The sequence below is a fragment of the Chelon labrosus genome (genome assembly GCF_963514085.1).
Source record: "Chelon labrosus genome assembly, chromosome: 9".
In the NCBI taxonomy this organism is placed as follows: domain Eukaryota; kingdom Metazoa; phylum Chordata; class Actinopteri; order Mugiliformes; family Mugilidae; genus Chelon; species Chelon labrosus.
In genome coordinates, this window is record NC_140359.1 from 30,113,695 (window position 1) to 30,131,178 (window position 17,484).

The window sequence follows — 17,484 nt, forward strand, 5'->3', positions numbered from 1 at the left end:
GGGGGACGGACGTGTTAGACATGTCAGCCTGAGGACGACAGCTAGCATCACAGCTAGCATCACAGCTAGCATCACAGCATGAGCAGCCTTACTTGTCTCTGACGGCCTGGATGGCCTCGGCGGCGCTCTCGTAGTTGTGTTTCTCCATGTGTCTGTACATGGTGCTCAGCTCCACCTGCCGTCTGAAGTAGATATCCACCGAGCTCTGCTTCACTGTGGCGTAGATGAATTTATCTGACGGGTTACGCAGCTGCAGACAAGGACACGTGGTGAGAACTGATCAACAACGTGGCGTCGGTGTCGACCTGTAAGGGCTCTGATGGTTCCTCACCCTGGGGTCATTGATGCCAGTGATGCGCTCCTCAGGCCGGTCCAGCACCAGGAAGGCTGCCAGGTTGGCAGTATACGATGCTACGATGATCATAGCGAACCCTGCCCACACCATACCCAGGATCCTGGCTGAGAAACTCCTCGGAGCTCCTGCAGGAAGAAGCATCACCAGGCGTTAGAGAGCGGCCGGCGGCAGGACGGCGCCGCCCTGCTGGTCATCTTTGGTCCTACCTTCTCCGATCCCAGAGTTCAGCAGAACTCCCCATGAGAACCACATGGCGGAGGACAGGGTCAGGGCGTCTTCTTCTTCTTCTTCACTGTTGACTTTAAACCTTCCAAACGGGCTGCACACACACACACACACACACACACACACACACACACATTAAACACCAGTTCTTATGTAACATATCATGATTACAGCCTCTAGAGACGAATATGAGGCTCAGATTAAAGCTTGGACTGTGTTTTATCGTTTCATGCTGTGTGTTGTTGTTGTGTGTATTGTTGTGTGTTGTTGTGTGTTGTTGTGTGATGTTGTTGTTGTGTATTGTTGTCATGCTGTGTGTGTCCTACCTGAACCGGTCTAATAGGTAAAGCATCACTGCCACCACATGGACCGACAGACCGACTAACAGCCACAGTGTGCTCTGGAACGGCTGCATGAATGAATCCAGAGTGCTGCGAGGGATTTCCTGTCAACAAAAACACAAACACAAACACAAACAAACACAAACAAACACAAACACAAACACAAACAAACACAAACACAAACAAACACAAACACAAACAAACACAAACACAAACACAAACAAACACAAACAGTGTGAACAGACACGTCTGAGGTCAGAGCTGTAACTGAGTCAATGTTCAGACCAGGATCATTATCACTGCTTCACTGATCATCATTTCATTCTGACTGAGGACATTTAAACATTGATCCAGACAGTTGGACTCTTTCTGATGTTTGTCCTTCAGGTCGTCTCTCAATTATCTGGTTTCTACATAAAGTCTAATCCTCCTGCCACGGCCTTTGAGCCAGGCAGGGAGTCTCAGCAGCTTTAGTGGTGGAGCCATAAATAAAATGTGAACCTGGATCAGACGCTGCAGGCAGGATGGAAACTATCGACCTGCTTCTGTGAACTGGGTCAGTCTGACCTGAGAAACCCAGACGTCCTGCAGAGCAGCCTGAACCCTCATCATGTAGTAAGCTGCTGGAGTGAGGGCAGTCTAAGGAGACCACATAGACCAGGACTATCTCTGGAACCATCAGGTCCATGTTCCTGACCCTGGTCTCCATGGACCCTGGTCTCTATGGACCCTGGTCTCCATGGACCCTGGTCTCTATGGACCCTGGTCTCTATATGACCCTGGTCTCTATGACCCTGGTCTCCATGACCCTGGTCTCTATGGACCCTGGTCTCTATGGAACCTGGTCTCAATGGACCCTGGTCTCTATGGACTCTGGTCTCCATGGACCCTGGTCTCCATGGACCCTGGTCTCTATATGACCCTGGTCTCTATGGACCCTGGTCTCTATGACCCTGGTCTCTAAGGACCCTGGTCTCTATATGACCCTGGTCTCTAAGGACCCTGGTCTCTATGAACCCTGGTCTCCATGGACCCTGGTCTCTATGACCCTGGTCTCTATGGACCCTGGTCTCTATGACCCTGGTCTCTATGGACCCTGGTCTCCATGACCCTGGTCTCTATGGACCCTGGTCTCTATGGACCCTGGTCTCTATGGAACCTGGTCTCTATGGACCCTGGTCTCTATGACCCTGGTCTCTATGGACCCTGGTCTCCGTGGACCCTGGTCTCTATGGACCCTGGTCTCCGTGGACCCTGGTCTCTATGACCCTGGTCTCCATGGACCCTGGTGTCTATGGACCCTGGTCTCCATGGACCCTGGTCTCCATGGACCCTGGTCTCTGTGGACCCTGGTCTGTATGAACCCTGGTCTCCATGGACCCTGGTCTCTATGACCCTGGTCTCTATGGACCCTGGTCTCTATGACCCTGGTCTCTATGGACCCTGGTCTCTATGACCCTGGTCTCCATGGACCCTGGTCTCTATGAACCCTGGTCTCCATGGACCCTGGTCTCTATGGACCCTGGTCTCTATGGACTCTGGTCTCCATGGACTCTGGTCTCTATGGACCCTGGTCTCCATGGACTCTGGTCTCTATGGACCCTGGTCTCTATATGACCCTGGTCTCCATGGACCCTGGTCTCTATATGACCCTGGACTCTATGGACCCTGGTCTCTATGGACTCTGGTCTCCATGGACCCTGGTCTCTATGGACCCTGGTCTCTATGATAGGTCAGACTTCAGTGTCAGTAACATTCTGTCTGATTAATTAGTGATAAACTAAAACATCTTCTAGATCAGAGAGTAGAAAACACCCTGATAGCAATGATATCATTCTGAACTCATTCAGCAACCCCTTGACTAGACCTGGACCAAGAGTTTAGAGAAATACCACAAAGGTTCTAGTAACAATAGAACCAGGCCCACTCTCCATCTGGACATGTGGAGAACCAAAGAACCCAAAGTGTTCCACGTTGGGTTCTTACCTCTTGAAAGGGAATCTGGCTACAAAATCCTCCTGATTCCACTACAGGAGGCAACGTACACACAATTCAACCTTTGGACATTTTATTTCTCCTGGACATCATCACATTCTACCATTGAGATCATTATACAATCCAGAAGAAGATGGAGATTTGTTTGGTTCTGATGAAATATTGAGACAGAAGAAGAGATTGTGATATGATGACTGTGAAATTCAAAGTTTTCATGTCAATGGAAAGAACAGCTTCTCTAGTTTTTAATGACACCCAGCATGGCAGAGTGGAGCAGAGAGGATTGTGGGTAATGATGTTGTTCCGGTGACAGCTCACCTTCTTGACGAGGATGGTGAGCCCCTGGTATTTGAAGGGTTTGGAGAACTCAATGTACTGAGCGCGCTCGTTGTTGATGGTCAGGGGGGCGACGATCATGTCGGCGAGCCCCCCCAGCAGCTCCCCCATCATCCCGTTCCACTCCTTCTTGTTGCTGTTGTTCACCTGCAGGAGGTCAGAGTTCTGTTAAGACCCTGTTCTGTTACAGGCTCCTCAGGGTTCTGTTATCATTAATAGAACTATTTATTCTATTGTTTGAACAGTAGACGAGTTGAGAAGAGAGCGGCCGAAGCTCAACCATGCCGCCGTCATTTCAGCCTCTTCACTGAACGCTGAAACAAAATGGCGGTGAGAGGTTTTATCAGAGAGACGGGGGAGACTGAGATGCTCCTCCCCCATCACTGATCACTGACTGAGAGGAAGATTCACTTGTTTATGAAGAAAGAAATCTGTTTTATAAAGAGAAGAGGAAGAACTGATGTCGTCTTTTTTTTTTTTTTTTTTTTTTTGTCTGTTCGAGGGGATATGGGTGAAAATGTTTGTACCTTCCATATTGAATTTGAAATACATTTGTAATTTCAATAAAAAATATTGTTGAAAAAAAAAAAAAAAAAAAGAGAAGAGGAAGAATGGATGGGGAGGGGGGTGGGGGGATGGGAGGTGAGAGGAGGAGGGGGTAAGGGGGATGAAACGAGGGGGAGGGGGAGAGGGAGGGGGAGAGGAAAGAAGAAGCGTGAGAGAAGAGAGAAGGGGGAGGGAAGGAAAGAGATGGAGGAGAGCAATGACTGGTCAAGGTCAGACTAGCGGACAGAGCTGTGGTTGCCGTGGCAACGAGGCTCAGCGATGTACGGGCAGACAGTAAACAGGTGATCAGTGACATCATCAGGTCAGTGACATCACTTACTCTCTCCTGAGTCCCAAACTTCCCATCAGCCACCAGGTGAACCTCGTAGGTGAAGTTCATGCTCATCGCCAGCTTGATGAGGAGGTCGATGCAGAAACCATAGCAACACTGAGGGACGATGGGCTGACCTGGACCATCAGAGAGACAGAGACAGACAGTCAGAGACATTCAGAGACAGACAGAGACAGACAGAGACAGGTCCTGGTACCTGGGATGGTTCCGTTGGGTCCGGTACAGATCACCTTCTTGATCAGAACTCCGTTCACAGTGAACTCTTCTCTACATGTTCCATCAGATTTAGTCGGCTTCACATAAACAAACGGCTCCTGATGGATGGTCACGATCTGGTAGATACACAATAAATACACAATAAATACACAATAGATGCACAATAAACAGAACACACACACACAAACATCCTGTAGGAGCAGTAAACAAACTTCAACAGGACTCGGCTCGTACGTATGAGACGTGTTACACACTGTTGTAAAGCTCACTGAACAGAAAGAGGCCTCACTGTGTTTGTTACCTGCAGTACCACCATTAGTCCACTAGATGGAGGCAAAGCTTTCAGTCAAGTCACCATGTGGTGGATAGTTGACGTAGAATCATGTGGATAGACTCTAAAAGAATCACGCCACCGAGTGTGTGAGGCATTAAAAGTGCTCCTGCAGACATGTAGATCTGTTCATCTCCATGTCTGCAGTAAAGCCACCAACTAACTTTCATGTGAACCAGATGATGTTTCCTGTTACCAGTAGGTGGTGCTATGACAGCAACGTCATTTCAAAATGGCTGACTTCCCGTAGGGTGAGGGTTTCTGTACCTTCAGTCTGGTCGACATCTGGTACCCCACTGGTTTCTCCGTCTCTCCTCCAGGCCAGATGATCTTCCTCTGAGGATTCATCACGACCTGAAACAAACACACCGCTCAGGTTGTCGTGTTGATCCACGCTCACAGCTCAGCAACATTCACCATCCAAACCAGGACACGAGGCATTTATTCATCTGTCTGACTGAACGAGGCGCTAGCTGTCGTACAGACTCACTCCTGTGAAGGTGTTTTCTCACAGAACAGGTGTAGCAGGTGTGACAGGTGTGCAGCAGGTGTACTGTACCTGTGATCCGTTGAAGACTCCGACCTGGACGATGCGACCTGTTTTCTGGTAGTTCTGGATGCTGTAGGTGGCGAAGCGCCGGTCGCCATCGTCGTTAAACTCGATTCGTCCAGTCAGGCCGTCGGAGTACTTTGATGACATCAGCACCCTGAGAAGCCAATCAGAGATCAGCTTCGGTGACCTCACAGTGTTGATAGAATGTAGGTCACATGACAGTGATTAACAGCTAGCTAACGCTGTTAGCATGTCTCACTAACAATGACAGCAGACAATCCAGAGAGCGTCATCAGCTGATACTAGTGGTACTGACCGTTTGAAGAGCGGACCGGTTCTCCAGATGTTGGTGTTCCCCACGCAGCCTCTCGGAGGTTCTGTGATGTTCTCCTTCTCAAACAGCTCCTGCAGAGACTGAGCCACCACGGCCACGGCGTCCGTGATGTGGGCCGACTCGTTCTTACCGTTAATCAGCTGGAGGCCCAGGAGGCCTGGAGCACACACACACACACACACACACGCACGCACGCACAGACAACACACACACACACACAAAACACACACAACACACACACACGTACACACTCAGTGTTACTGATGCCGTCCTCGTTAATTCTCACCTGTTAATTAAAACTCACTTTATTAAACTCTACTCAGGTAATTAGAAACTGTGCCTCGGTGGGATTCAAACACACACACACTCTTCAGGGCTTCAGGCGTCAGGTCAGTGTTCACTTCTACCAAGGTGCATGCTGGGAGTTCACTCTGACAATCACAGTCGTCTGTCTCAGCTTCACTGAGACGTTGTGAAGTGTGTCTGCTGTTTTCCTTCAGCACAAACTCGTCACGCTGCATCTGTCCTCCAGCAGCTGGCTAACACTGTTAGCAACCCAGCTAGCTAGGACTGTTAGCACATCCCACTAACAACAACACAACAAGCTAACATCGACTACAGAACAACCGTAGAAACTACTGTAGCTTGTGTTGCTAACAGTAGCTAACAACAATACAGCTAGCTACAACACAATGCTAGCATGCTAACATGCTAAAATGTTTAGTAAGAGCCTTTATGAATTTGTGAACAAATACACACCTGTAACTGAAGCTAAGGGCTAAAGCTAGTTGTTCTAACTGAAATGGATGGATGCTAACAGTGCTAACAGACTGATGGCCCGTTAGCTGAAGCACCAGATGCAGAAACCTCTTCCTCATAATCTGACGAGTGTCTGGTGAAGAAAAACAACATCAAAATCCAAAATGTCGCAGCGCTGCTGAAGGTTTCTTTTAAGGGAACTCTCTCAGAGGGTGGACAGAATAATGTGAACACCGTCCAACACGGAGAGAGCTCAGTGTCTGTGGAGCCGCTGCTGTATAGTACACCTCTGGTGTTCACATTATTCTGTCCACGGCCTGCAAAAGGAATATTGCTAACACGTTAATCAGTCTTCTAATTAAAACACTGACACGTCTGTCATCAGCCAAGATACGTCTTTGACTGGTTCATGGAACATTTTGTTATAATTTGACAGAAATTAGCTGGAGTTTGGTTGTAAATGAGGAAAGGTTGAGCACAGCTTACAAGTAGTTATTAAATGATTATCTGTTGGTTATATTTTATTTTAATATCTATTAGACAAAAAAAATTAAATTTCTAAACTTACAAAACATCTTAAAATGTGTCTTTTATATATTTTTATATATTTTTATGATGCAGACATCCGTCCTGATCTATTTACTCAGACAGAAGCTCCTTATGAGCTGATCTGGAAAACCTTGTAACTTTAATAAATAAACAGCTGAAGCTTTTAAGATCTAATGTGGTGAAAGCAGCGGTGTGTCGGTGCTTCAGCTCTAATAAATACTAAATAAAGCAGAGGTGTGAACGTTGAGGCCGTTTCCCTGAGAAGAAGCCTCCATGGCTCCGTCAGCGAGACACAACGACTGCAGATTAATCCAGAGCGGCTGAACTCTAAATGAAATGATGGATTAGTTTCTCTGACGCAGACACGTGCAGAAACATGACACATCACGTTTTTTAGAGTGCAGCAGTCGTCTGGTGAGGATGAAACAAAAAGCCTCGGCAACAGTGGAGCCGATTACCCAGCAGCCAGCGAGGAGGCGGGGGGCGGCCATGATGGCGGTGGGCGGCCATGATGGCGGCGGGCGGATATGATGATGTGATGTGTGTTCATGAAGAAAGGTCTTCTATGAGAACATGTGTTGATTTATTTATTTCCTCACTGTTACAGCTGGCTGTCTGAGTAATCAGCTGACCCAATAAACCCCGCCCCCTGGCTCCATGGCGCAGTGGGCGGGGCCTCTATTGGCCGATGGCAGAGGGCGAAGCATCAAGCAGGAAACAGGAAACAGCGGCGGCATCTTACCAGCGTTTGATTGGACACGCGTCACGGTTACCGCAGCAACACTAGCTGCCCCAACCCCAAACCCCCCACCCACCCACACCTGAATACCAAAGCCCCGCCCCCTTTTAAAGCAGCACATTGTCTACTGAGAGAACGGGCAGACGGGCGGGCGGACGACAAACACTAAAGAAGATGAGACAAACAAAAGAAGATGTTAGAAACATTTAAAGCCACAGAACAGAGAGAGAACGGGTTAGAACCTTTAAACACGACCACAGCGGCCTCTGGTGTTTAAACATTCAACCAGGAACCAGAGACAAGCTAACGACTCAGGACACGGTTAGCTTCCTTCACCTGACCTACCCAGAGACAGACAGAGAGACAGAGAGAGACAGAGAGAGAGACAGAGAGACAAAGAGACAAAGAGACAAAGAGAGAGAGACAGAGAGAGACAGAGACAGAGAGACAAAGAGACAGAGACAGAGAGAGACAGAGAGCAGCAGCGTTTCCATCCGACTGTTTAAAGACTCTCACATGATAAGATCTGATTTATCTCCTGAGTTGATTCTAGTTCAGATCAGTTTCTAGTTTAGTTTGGTTCTCAGCTCCAAGACCAGAATCTTTTAAAAGGCTCTCATTACTAATGAACAGACATCACTGATTCATGTGATCATTTCTACTAGTGGTTGAATGAAGGAGTTAAACTCCTCTTCCTCAGATCAGCCCTGTTGAGTAGGTGGTCTTTAATGTGACCCAGGACTCATTGTGTGTTCACACTACCAAAGGAAGGAGGTCACATGTGTCCCAGACCACCTCCACATGTGGACTGACACCAGATCAGTGTTCACACCTGGACCTGTTTAACCTGGACTCTAGAGACCAGATCAGTGTTCACACCTGGACCTGTTTAACCTGGACTCTAGAGACCAGATCAGTGTTCACACCTGGACTCTAGAGACCAGATCAGTGTTCACACCTGGACCTGTTTAACCTGGACACTAAAGACCAGATCAGTGTTCACACCTGGACCTGTTTAACCTGGACTCTAGAGACCAGATCAGAGTTCACACCTGGACACTAGACACCAGATCAGTGTTCACACCTGGACCTGTTTAACCTGGACACTAAAGACCAGATCAGTGTTCACACCTGGACCTGTTTAACCTGGACTCTAGAGACCAGATCAGTGTTCACACCTGGACCTGTTTAACCTGGACTCTAGAGACCAGATCAGTGTTCACACCTGGACCTGTTTAACCTGGACTCTAGAGACCAGATCAGTGTTCACACCTGGACCTGTTTAACCTGGACTCTAGAGACCAGATCAGTGTTCACACCTGGACCTGTTTAACCTGGACTCTAGAGACCAGATCAGAGTTCACACCTGGACACTAGACACCAGATCAGTGTTCACACCTGGACCTGTTTAACCTGGACACTAAAGACCAGATCAGTGTTCACACCTGGACCTGTTTAACCTGGACTCTAGAGACCAGATCAGTGTTCACACCTGGACCTGTTTAACCTGGACTCTAGAGACCAGATCAGTGTTCACACCTGGACCTGTTTAACCTGGACTCTAGAGACCAGATCAGTGTTCACACCTGGACCTGTTTAACCTGGACTCTAGAGACCAGATCAGTGTTCACACCTGGACCTGTTTAACCTGGACTCTAGAGACCAACTTTTATTTGCATCAGCAGATTATTGGAGGCGTGGTTCTGTTGTGTTGACACTAAGACTGATTGAAAGGAGGAGGTGGAGCTGGGGGTGGAGCTGGGTTGGAAAGCAGCTCACAGAGGAAGCAGTTGCGTTGCTTTAAAGGTCAACGGTCACCACCTTCCAGAACTCAGTCCTCAGACTTAAACTCTGGTCTGTTTTCACTCTGACTCGGCTCTGAGCTTCTTTTCAGTGTTTTTATCTTTGGACGTGTTCTTTATCTTCGTCGGTTCATTGCAGACACAACTTGTTTTCTCTGAACTGTGTCGATCGTCATAAAACTATTTTTAAAAATGAATCACTTGAAACTGAACTGAACTTCTCACCTGCCAGAATATAAATAGAATCAAGGAATCAACGGCATCTGATCAAAGATCTTCATCAGTGTTTTAATCCTTCAGAAGAAAGTCGGATGGAAGCAGAGCTGCAGAGGAGGAGGAGGAGGAAGAGGAGGAGGAGGAGGAGGTGAACGTACCTTCTGGAGCTTCGTTCAGAGCTGTGCCGGTCATCTCCCTCTCTCCGACCAGCCAGACGTAACCAGAGCCGGTCATGTTGAGCTGCCTCGCCGCCTTGTACACGGCAGCAGCTTCATCCTCGCTGCAAACACAACGAGAACATCCTCCATGAAACATCACCAGCCAGAGGCTCCGGTTCCTCCAGGTCCAGGTGGGTATCAGGTCTTTAACAGACTCCACCCACAGGCCACGTCAACATGGACCAAACTATGTCACCAAGATTTAAGGTGGTTCTGGAGACACAGTGAGTCCAACCCGGAACTAGGAAGGTGTACCTAATAAAGTGGCCAGTGAGTGTGCTGTCCCATACTGTTCTCCTGGTGCAACCCACAGCCTCCGACACATCGCTTCAGACATCCACTGTTTATGTTCAGGTTTCAGGAGTGTGGCCCCGCCTCCCTGATGACATCACAGCGAGCCATCATGGCTGAACTGCCACCCACCTGGCTGAGAGGATGATGACTCTGGCCTCCAGGTCCTTGGCCTCCAGCAGCAGCGCCGTCAGGTTGGTGTCCTGGCTGAACAGCAGCACCTTCTCGGCCTGGAGGACCACGGCGCCGACGGACATTGAGCAACACGGCAGAACAGAACACACCACAGAACACATCATAGGACAGGAATCATTAGCTCAGAACCGCCAGAACCCCCCCCCACCCCCCGTTCCCCGACCACCACGACCCCAGCCTCGACCATGCTCCCTCTCACCCACGCTTCAGCAGGACGGGTGAGGGCGAGGCCAAAAAACATGGAGAAGACAAAAAGAGTTGTAGATCTGCAGAACTGAAAGAAAACTCAAAAGTCAAAGCTTGAATACAAAGGGGGGGGAGGGGGGGGGGGCAAAAAGTTCTGCGGTGGTGGCACATGCAAACTGAGGTGTTTTCAAGACTCCAACCAACCAATCAGGGACGTGCATGTTAGAGAGCGCTGATGCAACTGCAAATTAAAAAAAGATTCGAGTGGAGAGAGGGAAGAAGGGGGAGGAGGAGGAGGGAGGGAGGGAGGGAGGGAGGGAGGAGAGAGTGGTTCATTTCCCAAAAGAAAAACAAAAAGGGGTGAGAGGATCCTGGTGGGAGGCGTTCCTCAGATCTGCAGACAGAGCCAAGCTTCAGCCCGGCCGCATGCAACCCTTCACATGGAAGAAACCCGGGGGGAGGAGGAGGAAGAGGGGGGAGACAGAGGGGTGAGGAAGAGGAAGGGCGTCTCTCCTGCAGTGTAAACCCATTCCCAGTGTGCAGGAATCATGAAAAACCAAAAGAAAGAAAAGAGATGGTGGAGAAGAGACGTGCCGCCAGGATAAGAGTCTATCTCTGGAGCTGGGTTGGATTCTGGGTGGGCGGGGCTAACTGGTGTCGGTTGACTACCGGGCGAGCTCATTGGTTGGGCGGCGTGCATCGTTTGACCATGCAAGTTTATACCTTGGGTGTTCTCCTGAAGTCAAAGTTGTGTTGGTCGAGGTTTTCATAGTTCCTGTTTTTAGTCTGATGGTAATGTGCACAGAGAAAATATGCAGACACAAGAAGGTTATAGACAGTCAGAAAGACAAGAGACGTTAATCTGCTCAATCAGGAGACGGACACATCCCTCTGTCCACCTGTCCACTGTACAGCTGTCTGTCCACCTTCCTGTCCATCTGCCTGGACACCTGTCTGTCAACCTGTCTGTCCACCTGTTCACTGTACACCTGTCTGTCAACCTGTCTGTCCACCTTCCTGTCCATCTGCCTGGACACCTGTCTGTCAACCTGTCTGTCCACCTGTCCACTGTACACCCGTCTGTCAACCTGTCTGTCCACCTTCCTGTCCATCTGCCTGGACACCTGTCCAACTCTCTGTCCAACTGTATATCCACCTGTCTGTCAACCTGTCTGTCCACCTTCCTGTCCATCTGCCTGGACACCTGTCTGTCCACTTGTCCACTGTCCACCTGTCTGTCCACCTGTCTGTCCACCTGCTTGGCCACCTGTCGAAATCTCTGTCCAACTGTGTGTCCAGCTGTCTGTCCACCTGTCTGTCAACCTGTCTGTCCACTGTCAGTCCACCTGTCCAGCTGTCTGTCCAACTGTCCACTGTCCAGCTGTCTGTCCACCTGTCCACTGTACACCTGTCTGTCCACCTGTCTGTCCACCTTCCTGTCCATCTGCCCGGACAACTGTCTGACCACTTGTCCACTGTCCACCTGTCTGTCCACCTGTCCGTCCACCTGCTTGGCCACCTGTCGAACTCTCTGTCCAACTGTGTGTCCAGCTGTCTGTCCGCCTGTTTGTCTGTCCACTGTCAGTCCACCTGTCCAACTGTCTGTCTCTTATTTACTTCTGATAACTTCCTGTTATTATTCATGGCGTCTCTGCAGCGCCCCCTGCTGCCTGGAGGCTGACGTCAACAGTCTGTTTCCATGGAAACAAGCAGCTCATTGACTAAGACGTAACAAACTGAACAAATGAGAAACTAGAGACGAGTCACATCATTAACGTTGAGTTCATGGATGGAAACCGTTTCTGCTCCTACACCAAGAGTTATAAACAAACACTGAGATCCATGAACGCATCGTTGGTTTGATTTAGACTGAGGTGGAAAATACTACAACAGATTCATCTAGGTGTGTTAGCCTAGCTTAGCACAAAGACAGGAAGCAGACAGGAAGCTCAGACACGTGACGAGCAGATACCGTGAATGTTGAGGTCGGGGGTTGATGGACGACCAGATAATCTCTTAAAATGTGGACGGAGGTTTAGCTTAGCTTGATCAAGATGGAAACCTTCAGTCCGTTAGCTTTAGCTAGGCTAGCTGGGTCTCAGTCTGGTTTTATTTTAACTGATGTTCTTGACTCTATTCACTTTACTAATGTTTTATATTGAAAGGCTAGCCAGAGCCTTTACTGCAGTAAACAAACACTTCCTGTGATATAACAGCTCATAATGAATATTTTCTGTCTCCATGGAAACTGAACCGAGCTGCGACTCTAACCTCTGACGTTAATCCTGCGCGGCGGCGGCGGCGGCGGAGCGTCCCATTAGTCCTCGACTCAATCCGCTCCAAATGTTAATCTCATTAAATTTACATCCTGACACAAAGTCCCTGAACGAGCTTCGTTTTCACTCCGTATCTCTGCTGGAAGGATAAACGTATGAATCATGCATGGAGAGGAAGACTGGACTGATGAAGACCAACAGCTGGAGGTTAAACACCGTGGAGAGACCGACCACCCGTCCTGACAGCTGCGTCCACTCAGCCGAGTACAGACGATGGCGTCTAGACTGACGAGAATCGTCCTCCAGAGACGACTCTCTTCAGTCCCAGAGGAGAAGTCGACAGATGGGAACATGAATGCAACATGGAGAGAGCTAACAAAGCTAACAGGGCTAACAGAGGGATGTCATGATGGAGAGCAGGGTCCTGGATACAAAGACGTAAAACATGTATTTACATCTGAGGCCGCGTCGTGGTGGCTAATCGTGGTGTTCCAGACGTTCCTCTCCATGTTCCTCATGAGGAATCCAGAGGTATTCTCAGACCCAGGAGTCCTACTCACCAGATCAGTGACCAGAAACCCACCAAGTGTTCAGCTCTAAATGGATCACCAGAGAACCAGGATCAGAACAGGTTCCTCCAGGTCCAGGTGAGTATCAGGTGACTAACAGACTCTAGTCATGTGACCTTCAGGTGGACTCCACCCACAGATGTTCCTGATAAACTCTCCACCAGACATTTAGAGCTGAACACTTGCAGGAAACGTCTACAAACACGAGTCCCGATGAGTTTGTCTCTGACTGTAGATATACCTGGATGACCAGGTGACCTGGATGATGGCTAACCTTCAGAGGAACCCTCTCTAGATGAACCACCTCCACTGGCTCCTTTCAACATGTAGGACCAGCATCAGCACCCAAAGTCCATGACTACAGCTGTAGGAACCTTGATTGATTGGTCAATCACAGCTCAGCTCCATCTCCACCATGATGCTTTCATACAACACCACCTGTCTCCTCTCCACCTGGAACAACAGCTGAGATACCTCACCTCAGACTAACCAGTGACAGGAAGCTGCTGAATGGACAACAACACTAACAAACAACAGCTTGACCAGATGTGGAGGTGATCAACATGTGACCAGAACCGTCCCAGGACCTCTGTGCTGCTGTGATGTTAATGTGATGTTAGGGTTAATATCAGGCTCCGTGGGCTGTAATATTCCTGAGTCTCTGCTCTGAGTCTCACGAAGGACTCAAACTGTGAGACAGGAAGTCCAACTTTTCTTGACTTCGCTCGTCTCAGGAGGATTTCATATCCTCACTCACTCGGTTTCTTCTCATTATGGTTTTCATATTATCTGAATCAGAGCTAAAGCTGCAACTCCACCTGTTACAAGGAAACGTCCAAATGTCTCAGTGTTTACATTCGTCCACATTATGAATGTTCAGGCTGCTGGAAAATGTTTGAATCGTTTAAACAATAAGATGAACACTACGGAAGATCCTCAGCCTCCAACCAGACGGTAGCATCAGTGTTTGGACCAGAGAGTTTAGTCTGATGGTTGCTTGGTGTTCTGAGGCTCCAGAGCAGATGCTAACAGCTAGCATGTTAGCATGTCAGGGCTGCTTCCCATCAGTTTGTCTCTGCACATATCGACCTCTAAAACTAAACCAGGCAGGTTCCATAAACGTTTGTGGCTCTCAGTCAGGTCACGTGGTCTGATCCGTGTCCTCATCAGTTTTTCAAGAACTCAACAAAGTCTCCAGAGCAGAGCTAATGGCGATGCTAATGAAAATGCTAATGCTGCTGTTTAACGTCACAGAAATGTCTTTAAGGGATTCATTCATTCATTCATTCATTTGTCTGTGAACAACTTTGTTTCCATGGGAACAGACTGTAGACAGCAGGACGGGGTGATGATAATTATAAATGAAGTTATTTCCGTGTTTCCTTTTTCTAAGACTGATTTGTTTCCCTGACTCCGTCGCCGCTCCCTCTCTTCATTGACTCTGGAGACAACCATTTAACATCTGGACAGACAGCCGTCCAGCTGTGAGGCAGGTCGACAGCTGAGATGTGTTCAGACGACAGACGAGGTGAAGACATGGCATGGACGGAGGACAAGAAGAGACAGAGAGAGCTTCAGGAAGAGGGGCAGAGAGAGAAATGAAAGAAATAAAAGAAATGAATCAAATAAAAGAAAAGAGGCCTCCACCAAAACGAGAGGAGACAGAAAGCCGACGGCCAGCTGCTGCTCTGATTGGCTGCTCAGGTTGAGTCAGGTCATGTGACTCAGATCAATGTTTGTTTGTTTGTTTGTTTGTTTGTGATGAACAGATAAAAACATTCGACTTGGTGGAGGTGAAAAAGAAATAAAAAAAGAAAGAGAAGCTGCTCTGAAGCCTCAGGCAGAAAGAACATACAGCCAGGGAGAGGATGGAGGGATGAAGGAGGGATGAAGGAGGGAGGGATGAAGGAGGGATGAAGGAGGGAGGGAGGACGGAGGGATGAAGGAGGGAGGATGAGGGAGGGATGAAGGATGGATGAAGGAGGGAGGACGGAGGGATGAAGGATGGAGGGATGAAGGAGGGAGGATGGAGGGATGAAGGATAGAGGGATGAAGGAGGGATGAAGGATGGGGGGATGATGGAGGGATGAAGGAGGGAGGGAGGACAGAGGGATGAAGGAGGGATGAAGGAGGGAGGGATGACGGAGGGATGAAGGAGGGATGAAGGAGGGAGGATGAGGGAGGGATGAAGGAGGGAGGGAGGACGGAGGGATGAAGGAGGGATGAAGGAGGGAGGGATGATGGAGGGATGAAGGAGGGATGAAGGAGGGAGAATGAGGGAGGGATGAAGGATGGATGAAGGAGGGAGGGATGAAGGAGGGATAAAGGAGGGAGGACGGAGGGATGAAGGAGGGATGAAGGAGGGAGGATGAGGGATGAAGGAGGGATGAAGGAGGGAGGGTGAGGGAGGGATGAAGGAGGGAGGGATGATGGAGGGATGAAGGAGGGATGAAGTATGGAGGGATGATGTAGGGATGAAGGAGGGATGAAAGAGGGAGGATGAGGGAGGGATGATGGAGGGATGAAGGAGGGAGGATGAGGGAGGGATGAAGGAGGGATGAAGGAGGGAGGGATGATGGATGAAGGAGGGATGAAGGAGGGATGAAGGATGGAGGATGAGGGAGGGATGAAGGAGGGATGAAGGATGGATGAAGGATGGAGGGAGGGAGGACGGAGGGATGAAGGAGTGGTGAAGGAGGGCGGGATGAAGGAGGGATGATGGAGGGATGATGGAGGGATGAAGGATGGAGGGATGAAGGAGGGATAAAGGAGGAATAAAGGAGGGAGGACGGAGGGATGAAGGATGGAGGGATGAAGGCGGGAGGGATGAAGGAGGGATGAAGGAGGGAGGACGGAGGGATGAAGGAGGGATGAAGGAGGGAGGATGAGGGATGGAGGGATGAAGGAGGGAGGGTGAGGGAGGGATGAAGGACGGAGGGATGAAGGACGGAGGGATGAAGGAGGGATGAAGGAGGGAGGACAGAGGGATGAAGGAGGGAGGACGGAGGGATGAAGGAGGGATGAAGGATGGAGGGATGAAGGATGGAGGGATGAAGGATGGAGGGATGAAGGAGGGATGAAGGAGGGAGGGATGAAGGAGGGAGGGAGGACGGAGGGATGAAGGAGGGATGAAGGAGGGAGGATGAGGGAGGGATGAAGGATGGATGAAGGAGGGAGGACGGAGGGATGAAGGAGGGATGAAGGAGGGATGAAGGATTGAGGGATGAAGGAGGGATGAAGGATGGAGGGATGAAGGAGGGAGGATGGAGGGATGAAGGATAGAGGGATGAAGGAGGGATGAAGGATGGAGGGATGATGGAGGGATGAAGGAGGGAGGAAAGAGGGATGAAGGATGGAGGGATGAAGGGGGGATGAAGGAGGGATGAATGATGGAGGAAGGAGGGATGAAGGATGGAGGGATGAAGGAGGGATGAATGATGGAGGGATGAAGGAGGGAGGAAGGAGGGATGGAGGGATGAAGGAGTGAGGGATGATGGAGGGATGAAGGATGGAGGGATGAAGGAGGGAGGGATGAAGGAGGGATGAAGGAGGGAGGACGGAGGGAGGACGGAGGGATGAAGGAGGGATGAAGGAGGGAGGACGGAGGGATGAAGGACGGAGGGATGAAGGAGGGAGGACAGAGGGATGAAGGATTGAGGGATGAAGGATGGAGGGATGAAGGAGGGATGAAGGAGGGAGGATGGAGGGATGATGGAGGGAGGGAGGATGGAGGGATGAAGGAGGGAGGACGGAGGGATGAAGGAGGGAGGGAGGATGGAGGGATGAAGGAGGGAGGGAGGATGGAGGGATGAAGGATGGAGGGATGAAGGAGGGATGAAGGAGGGAGGGATGAAGGAGGGATGAAGGACAGAGGGATGAAGGAGGGATGAAGGACGGAGGGATGAAGGAGGTTTTGTATACTTCATGCAGTCATAATGGCGCTCACACAAACGATCACATGATCACATGATCACATGATCACGTGACGTGCAGCAGCGTGTGATCAGCTGACCTTGGTCTCTCTCTCCTCCAGCAGCGTCTCCAGCTTCTTCTGAGCTGCTCGACCTTCATGGTCGTCACTGACGATGAGGATGATGTGG

At 49.7% G+C, this 17,484-nt stretch overlaps 1 protein-coding gene across 1 annotated transcript in view; it reads right to left on the reverse strand.

Moving 5' to 3' along the window:
- The window catches only part of grin1b (glutamate receptor, ionotropic, N-methyl D-aspartate 1b), a gene marked incomplete at both ends in the record, with an annotated part of 43,665 nt that overhangs the window by 9,133 nt on the left and 17,048 nt on the right, over positions 1-17,484 (reverse strand). Inside the window, 14 exon segments of the mRNA XM_084552357.1 lie at positions 93-250; positions 332-480; positions 562-674; positions 907-1,025; positions 3,235-3,399; positions 4,139-4,266; positions 4,347-4,482; positions 4,965-5,051; positions 5,257-5,404; positions 5,567-5,741; positions 9,808-9,929; positions 10,291-10,388; positions 11,263-11,325; positions 17,397-17,483. Of these exon segments, the coding sequence (XP_084408483.1) occupies positions 93-250; positions 332-480; positions 562-674; positions 907-1,025; positions 3,235-3,399; positions 4,139-4,266; positions 4,347-4,482; positions 4,965-5,051; positions 5,257-5,404; positions 5,567-5,741; positions 9,808-9,929; positions 10,291-10,388; positions 11,263-11,325; positions 17,397-17,483 (1,748 nt within the window).